This window comes from Entamoeba dispar, genomic scaffold, assembly GCF_000209125.1.
Source record: "Entamoeba dispar SAW760 scf_1105229462873 genomic scaffold, whole genome shotgun sequence".
Classification (NCBI taxonomy): domain Eukaryota; phylum Evosea; order Mastigamoebida; family Endamoebidae; genus Entamoeba; species Entamoeba dispar.
Window position 1 is genome coordinate 30,912 of NW_001855410.1, and position 18,188 is coordinate 49,099.

Below are 18,188 nucleotides of genomic sequence, written 5' to 3' on the forward strand. Positions count from 1 at the left end.
TAATAACCAAGTTGAATCTTATTTTAGTTTTATTTGGAATTTCAATATAAGGAACACTTCCCATCCAAGCAAAATAATTATTTGTTAAATAACTTTGAATAGTTTGAATAGTTGGATATTTAAATAAATCATTTGAAGAACAATTCATAAAATTCCATTGATTTCTATAATATAAAAATGTTCCTTTTTGATTTTCCATAATAATTTCACATTGATTTAATAATTCATTTAAACTTAATTGTCTTCTTTGAGTGATAAAAAATAAATGATTTGTTGTTAGTGTTAATTCAATATTTCCTTTTAAAAATAATTTTTCATTTATTTCATTATTTAAATCAAGTGCTACTAAACCAATAGAGGTTTGATGAATATTAAATGTAAATGCGATTCCAACAACTTTGGGTTTTTCAGTAGATTTATTTTTTGATGTATAAACTTTAGAATAAAAAAGATTTGACAATACATGAATTTGTTCTTTTAAAACTAAAATACAATGAACTATAATTCCTGTTTCTTTAACTGCAAATATTTCATATTTATTTGGTTGTTGATGTGATAATTCTTTAATAATTTCCATTAAAAGAAGAATACCAGGTGTAACTGAATTAATATGATTTAATTGAATTGGAAATGATGTATTATATAAAACAATATCAACAATACTACTTTGAATTTCTTTAACAAATTCCATTATTTCTATTTGATTTGGTATTTGTTTTATTTCATTTAATTTCCATTGAATACAAGAAATTGTAATATTTTTTGTTATTTGATTTGAAATAAAAGTTGAACCACGACTAATTAATATTGGTGTTGAATTTGGTGTGTTAATTCCAATAATATTCATTAATGAATGAGCTTCAACAATTGATGGAATTTCATATTTTAATGCTTTACTATCAGTTGCACATAAAATAATAATTTGTTGAGGGTTGTCTTCACACATTTCACAACGAACAATATCATGAATAGGGATAGTTCTAGTTAATTTAGAATCATAATTATATTCTTTAAAAAAAGAAGAGTCTAAATGTAAATGAACAGTCTCTTGATTTTTAATATTATGATTATATTTTATTGCTTTAGGAATACATAATAAAACATTATCACATTTTTCATTCATCTAAACAATTAGTTTTTTTAAATAATTATAAAGAAATAATTATTAAACCAAACATTTTCTTGATCAAATATTATTTTTCCCATTATAAAATCTAATGTTTCTTGTGGCTTTTTATATTGGTCAGTTTTAACTGATATTATAGTTCTTTGAACACTAATTAATCCATCATTAATCATTCCTTTAATTTCCCTTTTTCCTTTTCTTGTAAAATCTGTTTTCATTGCATCTGTTTGAGTATATCTATAACTCATTACATTAGCATGATCAGCCCATAAATTCATAAAATTAGTAAGTTCTGAATTAGAAATAAGAGCGTTAAGTGGTAATAAAGTTTTATTTCCAAGAATAAGAGTTAACTGTTTACTTAATAAATATTTAGCAATTGAAGATTGAATAACATTAGTTCTATCCAAACAATCAATACAATTTGTTCTAATAATTCCTAATTGATTAAATACTTCTTTAGAATTATTAAAATAAAATTTATTATTTTCTAATATTGGTTTAATTTCTTCCATAATTATTTCAATGTTTTGATATTTTTTATTTGCACATATTTTATGAAAGTCAAATCCAAAGTATTTAATTGGAAGTAGATTTGCTTTAACAAAAAGTTCATACATGTCATGTAATTCTTTTTCATCTCCATTATTATTTAATAAATTAATAACTGTAATTTCTCCATACATTTCTTTTAACATATTAAAATGTTTAATTAAAACATCATTTTGTCTTGAATCTTCTACAAATTTTCCTCGTGGCTTAAATAAATCAGTTTCTTTTGTTTTCCAAATTAAAGGAATATTTCCACGTACTTGAATAAATGAACTATGTGTAATACCATCAGTCTAATTGATAATTATAACTTGTTAGATTATTAATTTATTAAGTTATTATAAAAAAATATATTTCTTTAACAAACAATAATTTGTTCTGTTTCTACAAAATTTGAAACATTTCCTGAACTATCAGCCCCACGTGAAGAAAATCTTAACCCTGCACGAGTTTTATCTCTTCTTGAAATTAATATGTATTGAATATTTTTTGTTGTTGAATTTATTAAAGGTATCGACTTAATAAATCCATCCATAAATACAACAATCCAATGTGCAAAATATGGTTGTAATATTGAGACTAAACTTTCATTCCAAAAGAATCTTGGGTCAGTAAATGTTGTTTCTTGTTGGTTTTGTAAAGTTAAAGTTATATCTAAGTCATATGAATAATACAATTTAAATGTCATTAACATTTCTTTTACTTTACTTACTTCTTCTTTAACAAATGATGATGTATTTTTCCATTGTTCAATTGGTAAAATTGGTAATAAATCAATGCTTAAAACTTCTAATATTTTTTTTTCTTGTAATGAGCATATTTCTTTATTTTCTTGAATTACAATAGCAAAGTTAATATTTTCTATTTTAATAAATCCCATTAGCTCAGATAATTGAAATGTTTGAATTACTTCTCCTTGTAATTTTTGTGTTGTTAATTGGTAACTGGTATATTCAATACTGAAATAATCTTTAATTCTTAAATTCTCAAAGACTACTCCATCACTTCTATAATTCACTAATAAGTGTTTCATTAGTTGTTTGGAAAAATGATCTTATTAAGTTACTTAGAATTTTTATGAAATGGATTTTTGTGTTATTCTATTCAATTTTTTTCTCTTTTTTTTTTTTCTTTAATTTATTTACTTTTATTCACTCTTCATATAAAATATGTGTTATTCTATCGATTTCAATAAAAAAAATAATATGTATTGTTTGTTTGAATTGTTGTTTTCTTCAATGAAACTTATTTCTTATCAAATTTTATAAAACTGGATTTTTTTTATCATAATATGTTTTAGACAATTTTCCTTTTTTTTTCAATATTTTTCAGCTTTAAAAAAAAAAACGTTGGGATGGAAACTTTATTTTTTTATGAGAATAAAGAATAATCTTTTTGGTTCATTAGTTGAACTATTCATTTCTTATTTGAAAGAAAGAATTTATAAATAAGTTCTAACCTAAAAATAAAAAATGTTTTAATTTTAAAATATCTTCAACTCTTATAGCCCACAAACACCAATTTTTCTGCATGTTTGTTCGGTATTGAAGGTTAAAGGATCCCTAATTTTTAATGCATGTTCAGCAATTTTTAATGCTAAGTTAAAGCAATTTGTTTGTTTCTCAGGAACAAACTTTTTACATACTTTTTTCATTTCTTTAAGAATAACACCATCCTCTTTTCTTTCAATAAGATTTTTCTTAGTCAATTCAGTTAATGTTCTACATAATGGACAATCACCTTTATCTTTACATTGATTTTGTTTTTTGATAAGTTCTTCTCTCATTTCAATAGCAATTCTTCTTAAAACTTTTTCACTCCATTTAATTCCTTCTCTACATCTAATTTCAATACCAATCAATTCATTTAATCTTCTTTCATTTTCTTTCAATCTCTCAATTACAATACCTTGTTTCTTAACATCTTTTTCTTGGATACTTTCAATAATTAATTGCCTTCTTTTCTTTTCAAGTTCTTTTTTCTCTCCTTTAACCTTCTTTATAATCATTTTTCCAATTACTTCAAATCGTTTTCCTTTAAAACCTGTTTTCTTCATAACTTTCTTTTCAAGTCTTTCAAGTTCTTTTAACTCTTCTTTATGGTATCCAATGCTTTCTTTCAAAGTATCAAGTTTGTCTTGATATTTTTCTTGGCTTCTAAAGACAGCAATATTTCCTCTAAGTTCTTTAGCTAATTCGTTTTCTTCTATTTCAATACTCTTAGTTAAAAATTCTTTCTTTTCTTTAATATGTTCTAAAGCTCGTGCCTTAAGACTAAACGATTCACGAGCAATCCAGAAATTCTTAGTCATTCTTAACTCACTTAAATTTTTTCTTAATCCTTGTAGCACATAATGAATACGATTTAATTTAGCATTTAATCCTTGTTTTTTAATATACCTAATTCTTTTTCTTGATTCAATCATACTTTTGATCTTTTGTTTTTCTTTTTCACTCATTTTATTTTTTGAACAGATTTTTATCTTCTCCTTTTTTGCTAATCTTTTTTTTTCTTTTTCAATCTTCTCTTTTTGTTTAAGTAATTTTTCAACTTTTTCTTCTTCATGTCTAATAATTTTACCAGTTACTTCTTCTAAAGCCACTTTCTTTCTTCCAAGAATCTCTTTCTTCTCAACAATTAAGTTACGGACTTTTTCCCATTCTGAATAAATACTTTTACTTCTTCTAATCAATATAACTTTTCTACCGACATCCTTACTTTGATTAATAATTCTCTTAAAGTAGTTAATTTCTCCTTGAAGTGCACTGAATCGTTCTTCAAGTTTAAATAATTGTCTACGGACGATACGTATCTCTTTTCTCAAAGATCGTTCTCTTTCTTTTTTCTCAATTATATCACCATCTCCAATTTCGTTAATACGTTTTTCTAAAAGAGATAATCGTTGTTGTAAGAATCTTTTACGTTCACTAAATTTCTTATTCCTCCTATTGTACTCACTAATAGAAATTCTTCCTTGGTTATTCTTTGAGTCAATCTCTTCTAGTCTGTGGGTGTAGTAATTAAGTTCTTGTTCATCTTCGTTAACCATTTTACGTAATAAAGAAACTTTAATTTCTTTGAAATTTGATAATTCTTTTCTTTGTTCTTCAACAACAAATTTATATCGTTTAACGGCTTCAACACTTTCATTTAACCTTTCAACAGCTTTAGTTTTCATAAATGAGAAATACTGAACTCTTTTATTTAATTGGTGTTGTACTGTAGGACAAATGTCTTGTCTTCCTTGCATATTTTTCCAGTACTTCATTTGATGATTCATTTTGGCAAGAATTTTTCTCATTTTCTTTTCTCTTTGTAAAGCATTACTAAGATCAATTCCAGCATTCATTTCTATAGCTTTAATCTCTCTTTCTTTCATATCTAAAATCTCTTCTTTATAACTTCTTTTTACATCAACTAATTTTTCTTTCAATTCTAAAATCTTCATCTCTGCATTTTTTTTCTTTTCTAATTTTCTAATCTTTTTTTGAATCTTCTTTATAAGGTGATGTGATTTATGTTTTTCATTTTTGATACTTTCTTTAATTAAGTTAACCTTTTCTTCTCTTTCTTTTTGTTCTCTTCTCCTTTTTTCAATCTCGTTGATTTGTCCTTTTATAACTTTTTCTCTTGCAACAGTAACATTATAATTTAATTGTAGTTGGGTATTATCTTTGTTACTATCTAATTGTGTTTTATAATCTTCAACTCTTTGTTGAATGGCTTTTAAAGTAAGTTGTAATTCCATCAATCTTTCTTCTCTTTTTTTCATTAATTCTTTTTCTTCTTTAACCATTTGAATTTTAATTTTTTCCCATTTATCAATTTCTTTTCGTTGAATAGCATTTAAGTCTAATTTTCGTTGGATTTCTATCTTTTTTTGTTTGTTTTTAGTGCCTTTTATCCGAATTTCTAACTGTTTACGTTCTCGTTCATTTCTTGAAATCTTTTGAATTTTCTTCATCGAGATTTCAGCTTCTATTCCAGCAAATTTTTGTTTAATATGTTTCTCTATGTCACTTAACATGTCTGAATTTAATGAAACTTGGATAATGTCATACTTAATACTATCGTCGATTTGTGCTTGTACACTTAATGTAACCAATAACAAAAGAATGATCATTAGTTTTTAATATTATACTTTTCTAGTTCCATCTCTTTATTTTTTTTTCTTTTCTTCTTTTTCCTAAAAATGTCTTGTTGATTTTTGATTATTTTTTGTGTTTTTCATAAAACAGAAAAAAGACTCTTATTGTGAAATAGGATTATTAACTTAAACAACCTTCAATCAAAAGTGATTTGCTTTACTTAGAGTTTATTTGTTGTATCTCGAGTACTACAAACAAAGGTAAGGTATCAAACATAGTGTTTTCAATTATAAATATATTAATTCTTTTTGGTTACTATGATGATTAAGATAATAAGTCATAACAATTTAATATACTGATTCTTTAATTATAGTTTAAGTTATTAGACAGACACATATCAAAGAGTTCTTGTTTTAAATAAAGACTCTATTTTTAATAAATAATCCAATAAATAATTTTGTATTAGAATACCAAACAAAACAAGGTACTATTATAAAATCTTAATGTTGAATGTTTATTCAGACTGTATTTGTTTAAATTAATTTATATTAATTTCATAATATTTTATTATTATTTTTTGATTGTATTTACTTTTAATAAGTATTAAATCAATGTACTGAGTTTAATACTAAAACATATTTCATTCTATTGTTTATTTAGTTTCAATGTTATATCAATGTTGAAAATTGTTTAACCATTGGTTTGGTATTCTTGTATTTAGAAAATAAAAACACAATTTCTCAGAGAGAATAATCAACAAAACAATAGTATAGATCAATAAACTCTTTTATTTCAATATGTTCATCAGTCACTCAAAATGTTATTTAATAAATTATTCAATTATTGTTAGATAATAATTCTTATTATCAGATCCTACTCATTCAATAAATAGAATTGCTATTATCTAATCAATAAAATAAAAACATTTAATCACTATTCCGTTACTTATTGAAAAGAGTGTTTGTTTTAAGTCAAGTTGTTGTTTGATAAATACTCATATAAACATCTTGAAATTGAATTTAATTCTTTAATTTTCTTGTTGTATTCAAACCAAGTAATCACTCAATTCACTAACACACAACCTCCTTCTTGGTGAGATAGAAATTTATTTTAAATACTTTGATATTTAGTAAATGATGTTATTAGATAAGATTGAAGTTATTTATGTTTTGATAAGATTTGAATGATAAGAATTATTTGGTATTCAATGAAATTATATTTTCATTAAACATTTTCAATAACACTCATTCTGTAAAACAAATAAGTTAATAATTATAATTGAATTCCATAGGTAGTGAATAAATTAAATACAAGTAATTAAATGAAACAAGATTATCTATTATCTTCTAAATAAAAAAAAAACAAAATATAAAACTATAATAAAAATGGTATAAATGATAAAATATTTTAATAACAAAATTAATCAAGAAAATAAAACAATATTATTCCAACTAAAATTTAAATAAAATGAAAATTATTGTTATCCAAAACAATAAAATAAACAATAAAATAAGAAAATTGAGTAACACAATAAATAAAATGACTTTGTCATATTGTTTTTTTTATTTCTCACTTTTCACTGAATAATGTCATTTTAATATTCCACTTTCTTAATGTCAGACCAAAGCTTATTGTTAACTGAAAAGGATCTTATTGTAAATGGAAAATATGACTTATCTATTTTACAAAACCATTTTTCACATGGTGGGATTCTTGATCCAAACACCGTTGTGAGTCTCATTAACAAAGTGACATTATTACTAAATGAAGAACCAAATTTGATTCAAATAGATTCTGACTCATTAGTTTTTGGTGATATTCATGGTAATTATTTCAATTTTATTAAAATCCTTAATGACCCCCAATGGGATAAATACCCTCATGTTAAAATCTTTCTTGGAGATTATGTTGATAGAGGTAAATGGTCAACTGAAACAATAATCACTTTGTTGTGTTTAAAATATAATAATCCTGACAGGTTTGTTAATTTTTTTTAATTAAAATGTTTTATTTAATACTATCACTTGTTGTATGAAGAAAGAGTTGTGGTATTTAAACAATAGTATTATTTTGTTACGTGGAAATCATGAATCATCATCAATGACTCATGTTTTTGGGTTTGAAAGTGAATGTTTGTGGAAGTACAATAGAAATGTATATATGGAATTCATTAATTTGTTTAATTACTTGCCATTATGTGTTTTATTATTACAACCAATTGGTACATTCTTCCTTTGTCATGGAGGAATATCACCATCACTTCGATATTTCAGTCAAATACTTCGCATCAATAGATTTAGAGAACCACCAGAAGATGGATTATTTTGTGATTTATTATGGTCAGATCCATTACAGTATGAAGTGTATGAAGATAAGTATGAACAAGGATTAATTGATGAAGATTGGTATGAAACTACATTTATTGACAATGATAGTAGAGATTGTTCTTATTTCTATGGATATGAAGCTGTTGTTCAATTTCTTGAGTCAAATGAAATTAGAGCTATTATCAGAGCACATGAATGTGTTGATGGAGTTCAACAACATGACTTTGAACATGAAGATGGATCTCCATTAGTATTTACAGTTTTCACTTCACCTGGTTATGATGGTGCAAATAGAGGAGGAGTTTTATTTGTTGGAAATGATGGAATGAAAGTTAAATTATATAGTAATATTGAACCTGAATTTAAGAGTCCAATTTATATTGATGGTTTTAGATTATCTATGCCATATTTATTTGATAAATTACAGATAGCATGTGACCAATTAATGATTCTCATGTTTAATGTATTGGATGATGATATTGAAGAGGATCTTAAAGAATATTCAATTAGTTCTAATGAAAGTATAACACATTCAGTTATTCTAAATAAAGAAGAAGATAGTGATGAATTTCAAGAATCAGAACAAGCTGATCCACTTGATCAATTATATAAAGAAATCAATGAAGAAAGTCTATTAAGTTCTACTCAGTCTAAAAAAGATGAAAATGATTTATATAATCAAGAAGAGAGTGAAAGTAGTGATGACGAATTTAAAAGACAATTAAGTTTACTTCAAAAACGCCAACCATCAGTCAAATCAACAAACAATCCCAATGAAAAGAAAAATAACATCATTAGTATTGCCCCACCAAAGGAAAATTCATTAAATAAAACTATAGATCAAATGACTATTAACCAATTATCAGTTGCTTCTTTGCCTAATAGTAGTATTATTCTTGGTTCGTCTAATGAAAAAAATAAATTGTTCTTATCTTTAACTACTCCAGATAAAAAGAAAGGATTCTTTAGGTATAAATTCAATAAGAGAAATGAATCAATTCCATTGTCTTTATCTCAACTTAGAGATGAATGGAATAAATCACTACAAAAAGAGTCTAAGGATTTTAGTGATTCTAAAGATTCGAGAAATGGTTCTAAATCAAGTTCATTAGGAAGTTCTATTTTCAAAGAAAGATTCTTTTAACCTTTATACTCGAATCAACATCTTCAATTCAACAAATGAAGTGATGTAATTCATTTATTATTTTTAATATCTTTCTTTTAACTCATACTGTTTTGTTGAATTTTTTAAATCATAACTATTAACTATTTGGTACTTAATCTTTTCTTGTTATTTCTGTTACAATTATAATAACAATGAATTTTATAATACTCTAATAAAATAATTACCAATCATAATGTAGTTTAAGACTTATATCAATTGAACAGCATGTTATTATTACAAACAAGATCTAATTTGCTAAACTATTCCAATTATTTGATAGCGTGAATATCTAATGACTTACCTTTGTTTTTATAAAAAGAAAGTAACAAGAAACAAAGTATGGTGTATGTGATGAATTAATAATTATTTATATTGTGGATATAGTTACTTTCTTTTAAATAGAAATTATATTATTTTCAAGTAATTTATATGAAAAACAATTAAAAATAAGTAATTTACTATGTAATTTATGATAATATTTTTAGTAGAATTATGAGTATTGTTTCTAATGATAATAATTGGTATCAAAACCAATGTATATGGTATCAACAATAATATCTGTATTTGATATACTCAACTACTTGAAAATATACTTGTACTTTAAATCATTCAAAATAAATCATTATTTATCTAAAATACAATAAACATATGTTAATATTTTAATTGGTCATTATTAATACAAAATAAAGCTTGTACAACGATTTAATATTACCATATAAAATAGAATTTCTATTCATAAAAATAACAAATTTTGTTAATATACTTATCTTTTGATAAATTTGATAGACTTACTTTTGAAACAAAAATATTTATAATACTATTTTCCAACAACTTGATTCTCATTATTTTGATAGTATTCATTCTTAAATATATTAGATGTATTTTTAGAAATGATTTTGTATTTGTCAATAGAATATTTTGATAAACGAGAAAAGATATTCACGTTTTAAACTTGTTATCCATTAAAATACTATTTTTTTATAAGATATGTTAAAATGCAAAATATTGTATTAAAACTATTTTGATTTTAATAGCTTTAATTTAATACAAATAATTGTATTATTTATTAGTTTAATATATATATATAAATTATTATGTATTCTTTGATTATATTGATTCATACTTCATACAGTTATTATTCTTGAATTTATTAATTATTCATTTTCTATATAAGTTATACCATTTTTATTAAAATAAAACCTATAATTTCTAATGAGTGTAATCAATGTTATTTATTTAATAATCAATATACTTTTACACACTCTTATTTAAATCAAATTTCTTGATTAAAAAACATAAAATTTCATAAAACAATTTCAATACATTTGATTTACTACAACAAATTATTTAATTCAATATTTCAATAAATTTTGAAATGCATATTCTTCTTAGCCAATTATTTCAATAGCTATTTCAACATTTTGTTTATATTTTATTATCATAAACGTCAAATATTTTAAATATCCTTTTAATGAAACATTAACATGTTTTCTTTTTATTTGTTATTTACAACATTTACATATACGATAGATTACTACCCTCTTTTCATTTGATATATTCTTAACACACTATTCGTTATTCTCTTTTTTATGTATAGATAAATGTCTATTCATAAATTTGATACATATGTATAACTATCAAATTTATTGGTATCTTTTTTTTATTGTAAAGATATTACTATATTACATTTGATACCACCTATATTATTTCTTGACTTAACATTATCTTGACTATTATTTTATTAAATATTACTCACGTATAATATAACTCATTCTGCAATCATTTTATGATACTTATTCAGCCACTTGTAATTATTATAAATGTTAACAACCCAAAATATTTATTTTGTAAAAACAAAAAAAATGAATAAATTAACTTGTTTTAACATGTCTGTAAACAGAAAAACCATAAAGTTCAATAAAATTTTTAATCTCACTTAAAATATAAAATGACAAAAAAATAAGTAAATAAATAAAACAATTATTTTTAAATAACACAAAAATTTAAACAACTTGATATGCATCATTAAGTAAAAATAGTTATTAACATTTATGAATTCTATTTTAAGAATTTCTTTTTGATGAGATAATCGTCGTTAATTCAACAAGATTAATTTTAGTTATATATAACTATATTTGAAAGAAACATTATAAGTACCCAATCCGGGATTTAAAATAAAGTTGAAAAGGGATTTTAAATTTAGTACAAAAAAATGGTATTACATCGGTGAGAAAATTAACAGAAAAAAAACAAAAAAGAATGATATACCGTGAATAAGATAAGAATCTTCTGAACAATCTTTTTTTAACTTAAACAAGTTTCTTTTCAAAACAAACTGATAATTCTAAATATAATAAATGGAAATTGAATTAACCCTCCTTGGTGCTAAGAACATTGTAGCCAATAATTTTGGAGGAACAAGTGATGGGTATGTCAAGTTTGAAACTCGTGCTAATAAACAATTAAAAACAAAAATTGCAGCATCAACAGTTAATCCAATTTGGAATGAAAAATTTGATATTATTGCTGAACCAAAAGAAGAAATAATATTTCATATTTTTGGTCATGACTTAGTAACAAAGGATGGTTGTTTAGGAGATGCTGTTTTAGTAGTACCTGCAATGGCAAATGGAGAATATTGGCATGACTGTATTCCTATTTCAAAGAAAGGGTTTTTATATGTTTCACTTCATTGTAAAAAAGGAGTAACATCTTCATTACAACATCCATTTGATCCAAATGCTGATATGGTTATAAGGATAGATTTTATTAGAGCAATTCATTTAGGAAGGAATTCAACGACTCCACAAACAGCAAAACTTGTAATTAAAACACCAAGCCAAAAAGAACAAGTATCAAATTTATTTACATTTAACCTAACAACAAACATAGGAGAAACATTCATTTTAAAATGTAAACCTGGAGAAAAAATGGATATTAAAATTAAACAACCAGGTATTATTTCTTCACATTCAAGTGTAGATAAAACTTCTTATATAATTCCTGATATGAGAGAAGGAGAAAAATCAGAAGAACACCTTCCAGGGAAAAAAGGATGTACTTTGGATTGTACTATTCAATGTATAAGAAGTGTTTATCATAATGTTATTCCCCGATATATTCCAAAAGATAATGATATTAATAAAGATAAAGATATGAAATTTTATATATATTTTGTTCGTGCTAAAAATATTATTGCAAATGATTTAGGAGGAACAAGTGATGGTTATGTTAAATTTAAAACTACTCAGTCAAAAGAAAAAAAAACATATGTGTTCTCTCCTTCAATTAATCCTAGTTGGAACCAATGTTTTAGAATTACTGAATCAATTGGAGAAGAAATTGTATTTCATATATTTGACCGTGATACTTTTACTTCAGATGATTCTCTTGGAGATGCTAAATGGAAAGTTGAACAATTATTAAATAATCAATGGAAAAAATTAGAACTAGAAATAAATAAAAGAGGAAAATTATACCTTGAAGTTAAAAGAGTTAGAACTATTAGTGAGACTTATAAACGTTATCTTAGTTCTCAACAACCTTATTCGCAACAATCCTCTATTCAAATAGAACATCCTGTACCACAATACCCTCAAAGATATCAACAACTTACAGAAGATTTTTCATAACATTTATTTTTTGTTTTTCTTTTTATTAAATCTATTCTATTTCTTCTTTTTTTTAAAAACATATTAATTATATTTTTTTTTATTTCAAAGAGATTAAATTTGTTATTTCATTAATTCTTATTTCTATGTTGTTATATGAGTTAGTTATTAATTTAATAATGTTTATTTCTTGATTTGTTTTTTTTTTATAAAGATGTAATTAATTCTGTTAAAAATAATCCTATTATAACTATAATTAAATATTTAATAATATTTAATAAAAAAATAAAGTTTTTTATATTTGTAAAAGTTAAAATCATTAAAAGTAATATAATAATGATATTGTCTAGTAACACTTTTTTTCTCATTTAAGTTATACTTAAAAAACAAGAAGAAGATAACTTAAAAAATAAATATTTTCTTTAGTGAAACAAAATACATGAAAGATGTATTGTAATTTGAAAAAGAATATATAATGAAAAATAAATAAAAATAAAACTCTTTAAGAAAAAATACAAATCATTAAAAAATAATAACTAACTTTTTCAATTTGATAAAAGGATTTGTTATAAAGAATAATAAAAAAGTTACGTTTTAATTTTAATAATAATAAATAAAGGTATGAATATTTTTATTTATGTTATTAAAACAAAATAAAATAGTTTTATAAAATAAAAAAGAAATATTTTTAATAATATTGATAAAAGTGATTAATTATTAACACAGAGTTAATTAGATTTTACTTCAATAGATGCATCCCATAATGAACTATTATTATTGTATTCTTTTTCACAAGCAACAAGAGTAGATTCAATTTCATTTAAAGTAGGACGAGTTTCAGGTTCTTTTAAAACACATAAACGTAATAAAGTAGCTAAACGAGGAGGGGTTGGAGGAGGAATAACAGGACGAAGATTAGAAGAAACTATCTGATTCATAATTTGAGGTTCTTTTAAATTTTGAATAATATATTCTTCGAAAGGTTTTGAATAAACATTATAAATACATTTATAAACTAATTGCCATAAAATAATACCAAAAGAATATATATCAGATTTATCTGAAAATAATTCATTTGAAATAATTTCAGGAGCAGCACATAAACCATTCATTTTTTTAATTTTTTCTGATTCAATTCCTAATTCAAATAAAGCGAAATTACTTAATTTAATAGTATAAACATCATCATATTCATTATTATCATCAATTTTTTTCTTTACAATAAGAATATTAGAATCTTTAAGAATTCTATGTAAAATTCCTTGTTTATGTAAAAAACTTATTGCATCAATAATTTGAATTGCTAAATCAAATACTAATTTCCATCCAATAGTTTGTCTTTGAAGAAGATCCATTAAACTTCCATTATCACAGTATTCCATTATTAATGCTTTTTCTTCTTCAAGAACACCAAAATATTTCATTAATCCATTACATTGTTTTAATGTTATTAATATTTTTGAATTTTCATTAAATAATTTAACGTTTGTATTAGATCCTTCAAATGTTCTAATAACAACTGTATTTGAATTGTTTTCTTCTAATATTGCAGTAAGTATTGTTCCAAATTCAACTTTTCTAACTTCTCCAGTATATTCACATGTTTCTTTTTTTCTAATCCATCCTTTTTCTGGTATTTCTCCTTCAAACAAAGTTCTTTTTGAAGGCATTTCTTTAATAGCCTTTTCAGGATCAATATCTTTTATTAATTTAAAGTTTCTAACTAATTTCATTTGTTCTTCATTTTCAGTAATTCCCATTTGAAATAAAATTCTTGGTGAAACTTTTGCTAATGTCCATTTAAACATTTTATTCTTAACAAGAAGTTTAATTGAAATTGGATCTGCACCAATATTTTCAAGGTATTTAATAAGTTCTAATATATAAATAAATGTTCTTGCAAATGCTGTTCCTTTATATTTATTTTCACAAATAGATAGTGGTGTTTCTCCTTGTTTATTTGGTATGTTAATATCCGCTCCATAAAGTAATAAAATTGATAATAAATCTACTCTTTGCATATAAACTGCCCAGTGTAATGCTGTTTGTCCTCCTTCTGTTTGAAAATTTACTAATGCTCCATTTCTAAGAAGTAATTCAACAAGTAACATACGAATTGATGGATTTTGAATTGCTCTGTGAAGAGGTGTTTCGTGAAGTCTATTTAATGCATTAACATCTGCTCCACGTTTCAAGAACATATTAAAAGCTTCACTGCAATTTGGATTTCTAAAATATGAACAAAAGAAATGAAGAGGAGTATTTTCATCTAAATTTTTTATAGTTACATCAACATGACTATTATTTAATAATGTCAGTATAATATGTTCGTTATTATATTCTATGGCGGCTGTATGAAGAGCTGTATTCCCAAGATCATCTTTTTGATTTATTGAAGCTTTAAAATGTTCTAAACAATAAATCACAAGAAATAAACTATTCTTTTGAACTGCAGAAATTAAAGGAGTTTGATCTTTTGATAATACTTTTTCATCTTCTTTTTCTCTGTCTTGGAATAAGTAACATGAAAGTGTAATAGTAGGAATAATACCATCTTTATATTTTAATTTTTCACTAATAACATCTTCTTTACAGTCATTTGATGTTGATGTTTGATTGTCTTTATTAAATGGATCTAAAACAAGTTCAATACAGTGATGAGTATCATATGGTAATAAACTGTTTAAAAGTATTTGTCCAGTATATATTTTATTTGGTTTATTTCTTTCTTTATTATGAAATTCAATATCAATAACATTAGAATTAGTATCAATCCCAGTAAATTCAATTGTATTTGACGGTGGTTTAGGATAAATATTAACAGTATTTCTATTAACTTTTACTCTTTTCTCTTTCTTATTTATAAGAAATGTAAAAAAAGCTTCTCCTGGTGTGTTATTAACAGAAAATAAATTCATTGCTTTTGTTAATTCAATTCGTATTTTCCTCAAGATTGTTTCACCTGAAGAAGGACTTGTCATTCGTTTATTTTTTCTATCTCTTTTGAGTTACTTTTTTAATTTCTCTTTTTTTTTTTATTTTTTTTTTAATTTTGTTTTTTGTACTTATTAAATATCATTATCTCTTCAACATTTCATTATTGTTTTATTTATCTTTTAATTTAAATTTATTTGTACTACTTTTTATCTCTTATCTTTTTTTTGAATGCTTTGTTCTTTAACGTTTATACTAATTGTTTGGCTTTTGTTTTTTTTTCTGATAATAATATGATTTATTTGATTATTATATTAGTTTAATATGCTCTTATAGTTTATCAATTAGTCTTTTAATTTAAAACTAATCACAAGGCATCATAAGATTAAATGATAAGAAAAGAACATTGAAAAGGATTCTCTTAAATAAAACAATAAAACTAAATAATCAGAAAAGAAAATTAGAAATAAAAGAGAGTTACTTTATTTGTGGATAAGACTTTTAATGATTTATAAAAGAAACAAATTGATTAGAATCAATCTAATAAGAAGATTGACAAAAGAATTATCATACCATTAAAAGAGTAAATAAAAAAATAATATAAGAATAAAATAATTGAATTAAAGAAGAGGGGAATATTTTGTATATCGACAAATACTTGTTGGTTGAACCATAAATCCATTCTTTGTTTTTTTCAAATTGATAATACATTTTTTTCTTCTTGGAATATCTTGGTTCTTATGAAGTACTCTAAACTTAGTTGACTTTACCATAGAATCAAATAATTTACTGTCACTCCATGGAGTTTCACACCACTCATTAAATGATATTTCAAATGCATTATTAACATATGTTGAATCTTCATAAATAAGATCACTCCATTTAATTCTATTTCTACGTGTTTCTTCAGTAGCTTTACCGATATTTAAATACAATACACTAACGTCTTGAATATCAGCACTTAGTACTTTCTCAAAAATATTTTGGAAACTACCAAAATAAGGAATACACGGATTTCCTAATTCTTTCATTGCAGTAATTAAATTAGGATATGAACCATCTTTTGGGTCAGTTAATTCATTAACCCAATCTCTAAGTTTATTCATATCATTACGAAGTTTTGGTTTCTCGAATTTATTTAATCTAAAAGAAGAAAACCCAATAGAAAGGCCCAAAGTTGCGAGGAGGTTATGTCGTAACCAATACAATTGTGAAATTATCTCAATAAAATATTCATGAAATTCTTTATTTAATAATGGTTTTTGAACGCTTTCATATAATGATTGAGAAACCCAATATGCTAAGATATCAACTTTCTTTTTTAAATCAGTTGCTCCAATTCCTGCTCTTCTCATTTGTTTTGAATAAAAAATTGCACGTGGTGGACATTTAGTAAAAATACCAACATGTGCTTCAGTTAATTTTTGTGCAACGAATCTAGGATTTAATAACAAATAAAAGTATTGTGGTGGATATCTCCAAATACATCTTTTAAAGAGTGGTAGTTCATACTTTTCTTTCATTGATAATAATGAAGCATTAACAGTCCCTCCATTTTTATGAACCTTTAATAACTCTTCATAAATTGAATAAAGTCCACTCATATATTTACTTTCAAATGCTCTTGGAACTTTACGCCAATTTTCTAAAAGAAATCCTACATTAATAACTTTACGTTCATCCTCTTTTATTAAGTGAATTAATGATGCAAAAAAATCTTCTTGAGTAATTTTATACAATAAAGGAAGCCATCCATAACAATGAGAATAATTTATTTTGTTTGTAGAATAATTATCAAAAAATGTATTTGGTGCTTTAGTCATATTGTCACAATATTCATTGTATTCAGTTTGAAATGGAGGACTGTTTTGTATTTTTAAATTCTTTTTAATAAGTATTTTGCATTGATCAAGTTTACTCTTCCAATCATTGTTTTGTTCTTGAATAATTCGTTGTAAATTAATAAATTGATCTAATAATGTAAACAGTGTATAGCTATTCTCATCAAATTTAATTGGTGAGTATTCAGATAAAGTTCTCTGTGGCTTAGTTCGTGGAGATAATTCAGGATTTGACGAAGTCATTGACAGTGCTCCTTCAGTTTGGGTATTTAAACTATCTTCACTTGTTTCATTCGGACTTTGTAAGTTGGAAGTAATAGTAATTTTTGATTGATGATTTAAATAAGCATTACTAAGACTTTTTATTACATTTTCTAAATGAAGTAAAGAAAACACAATAGTTTCTATCGTAATCAATAAAATAAGACAATCCCAATGATCAAAATTCATAGTTAATGATGTTAAAATAACTTCAGTAAAGTGTATTAAATCTATGAAAAGATTGTTAATTAAATAATGAAGTCTAACAACAATAACACAATTA

General features: G+C 23.8%; 8 protein-coding genes across 8 annotated transcripts in view, besides 25 other annotated features; 2 read left to right on the plus strand and 6 right to left on the minus strand.

Moving 5' to 3' along the window:
* EDI_230340 (uncharacterized protein) overlaps positions 1–946 on the minus strand; it is a gene marked incomplete at both ends in the record, with an annotated part of 1,063 nt that extends 117 nt beyond the window's left edge. Inside the window, 2 exons of the mRNA XM_001733457.1 lie at positions 1–17; positions 94–946. The exon at positions 1–17 is cut by the window's left edge and continues 117 nt beyond it. Coding sequence (XP_001733509.1) covers positions 1–17; positions 94–946 — 870 coding nt within the window. The remainder of the gene's footprint in view (positions 18–93) is intronic.
* Positions 299–336: a sequence feature (AT_rich).
* Positions 947–1,051: 105 nt separating the features above from the next.
* Positions 1,052–1,079: a sequence feature (AT_rich).
* Positions 1,080–1,135: 56 nt separating this feature from the next.
* Positions 1,136–1,170: a sequence feature (AT_rich).
* EDI_230450 (suppressor of actin, putative) lies at positions 1,141–2,711 on the minus strand (the record flags this gene model as incomplete). Its single annotated transcript, XM_001740337.1, has 2 exons — positions 1,141–1,971; positions 2,046–2,711. The coding sequence occupies 2 exons, from the start codon at positions 2,709–2,711 to the stop codon at positions 1,141–1,143; spliced, it is 1,497 nt and encodes a 498-aa protein (XP_001740389.1).
* Positions 1,590–1,624: a sequence feature (AT_rich).
* Positions 1,771–1,793: a sequence feature (AT_rich).
* Positions 1,997–2,034: a sequence feature (AT_rich).
* Positions 2,712–2,766: 55 nt separating the features above from the next.
* Positions 2,767–2,830: a microsatellite.
* A 308-nt stretch (positions 2,831–3,138) lies between these two features.
* Positions 3,139–3,170: a sequence feature (AT_rich).
* A 9-nt stretch (positions 3,171–3,179) lies between these two features.
* On the minus strand, positions 3,180–5,801 carry EDI_230460 (structural maintenance of chromosomes protein 1A, putative; the record flags this gene model as incomplete). Its single annotated transcript, XM_001740338.1, has 1 exon — positions 3,180–5,801. One exon carries the CDS (start codon positions 5,799–5,801, stop codon positions 3,180–3,182), a length of 2,622 nt encoding a protein of 873 aa, XP_001740390.1.
* Positions 3,491–3,568: a microsatellite.
* Positions 4,106–4,214: a microsatellite.
* Positions 5,235–5,273: a microsatellite.
* A 497-nt stretch (positions 5,802–6,298) lies between the features above and the next one.
* Positions 6,299–6,375: a sequence feature (AT_rich).
* A 744-nt stretch (positions 6,376–7,119) lies between these two features.
* Positions 7,120–7,306: a microsatellite.
* A 73-nt stretch (positions 7,307–7,379) lies between these two features.
* Positions 7,380–9,237, plus strand: EDI_230470 (serine/threonine protein phosphatase 2B catalytic subunit, putative; the record flags this gene model as incomplete). Its single annotated transcript, XM_001740339.1, has 2 exons — positions 7,380–7,744; positions 7,830–9,237. The coding sequence occupies 2 exons, from the start codon at positions 7,380–7,382 to the stop codon at positions 9,235–9,237; spliced, it is 1,773 nt and encodes a 590-aa protein (XP_001740391.1).
* Positions 7,750–7,783: a sequence feature (AT_rich).
* Positions 9,238–9,650: 413 nt separating the features above from the next.
* Positions 9,651–9,742: a sequence feature (AT_rich).
* A 477-nt stretch (positions 9,743–10,219) lies between these two features.
* Positions 10,220–10,354: a sequence feature (AT_rich).
* Positions 10,355–11,091: 737 nt separating this feature from the next.
* Positions 11,092–11,133: a sequence feature (AT_rich).
* Positions 11,134–11,194: 61 nt separating this feature from the next.
* Positions 11,195–11,252: a sequence feature (AT_rich).
* A 363-nt stretch (positions 11,253–11,615) lies between these two features.
* On the plus strand, positions 11,616–12,890 carry EDI_230480 (uncharacterized protein; the record flags this gene model as incomplete). Its single annotated transcript, XM_001740340.1, has 1 exon — positions 11,616–12,890. One exon carries the CDS (start codon positions 11,616–11,618, stop codon positions 12,888–12,890), a length of 1,275 nt encoding a protein of 424 aa, XP_001740392.1.
* A 1-nt stretch (position 12,891) lies between these two features.
* Positions 12,892–13,077: a microsatellite.
* A 34-nt stretch (positions 13,078–13,111) lies between these two features.
* Positions 13,112–13,207: a sequence feature (AT_rich).
* A 129-nt stretch (positions 13,208–13,336) lies between these two features.
* Positions 13,337–13,590: a sequence feature (AT_rich).
* A 7-nt stretch (positions 13,591–13,597) lies between these two features.
* On the minus strand, positions 13,598–15,850 carry EDI_230490 (serine/threonine protein kinase TNNI3K, putative; the record flags this gene model as incomplete). Its single annotated transcript, XM_001740341.1, has 1 exon — positions 13,598–15,850. The coding sequence occupies one exon, from the start codon at positions 15,848–15,850 to the stop codon at positions 13,598–13,600; it is 2,253 nt and encodes a 750-aa protein (XP_001740393.1).
* Positions 14,309–14,352: a sequence feature (AT_rich).
* A 31-nt stretch (positions 15,851–15,881) lies between the features above and the next one.
* Positions 15,882–15,930: a microsatellite.
* Positions 15,931–15,972: 42 nt separating this feature from the next.
* Positions 15,973–16,002: a sequence feature (AT_rich).
* A 385-nt stretch (positions 16,003–16,387) lies between these two features.
* Positions 16,388–16,428: a sequence feature (AT_rich).
* Positions 16,424–18,094, minus strand: EDI_230500 (uncharacterized protein; the record flags this gene model as incomplete). The annotated part of the gene is made up of 1 exon (XM_001740342.1): positions 16,424–18,094. The coding sequence occupies one exon, from the start codon at positions 18,092–18,094 to the stop codon at positions 16,424–16,426; it is 1,671 nt and encodes a 556-aa protein (XP_001740394.1).
* A 59-nt stretch (positions 18,095–18,153) lies between these two features.
* Positions 18,154–18,188, minus strand: part of EDI_230510 (uncharacterized protein) — a gene marked incomplete at both ends in the record, with an annotated part of 453 nt that continues 418 nt past the window's right edge. The window contains one exon of the mRNA XM_001733458.1: positions 18,154–18,188. This exon is cut by the window's right edge and continues 418 nt beyond it. Within this exon, the coding sequence (XP_001733510.1) occupies positions 18,154–18,188 (35 nt within the window).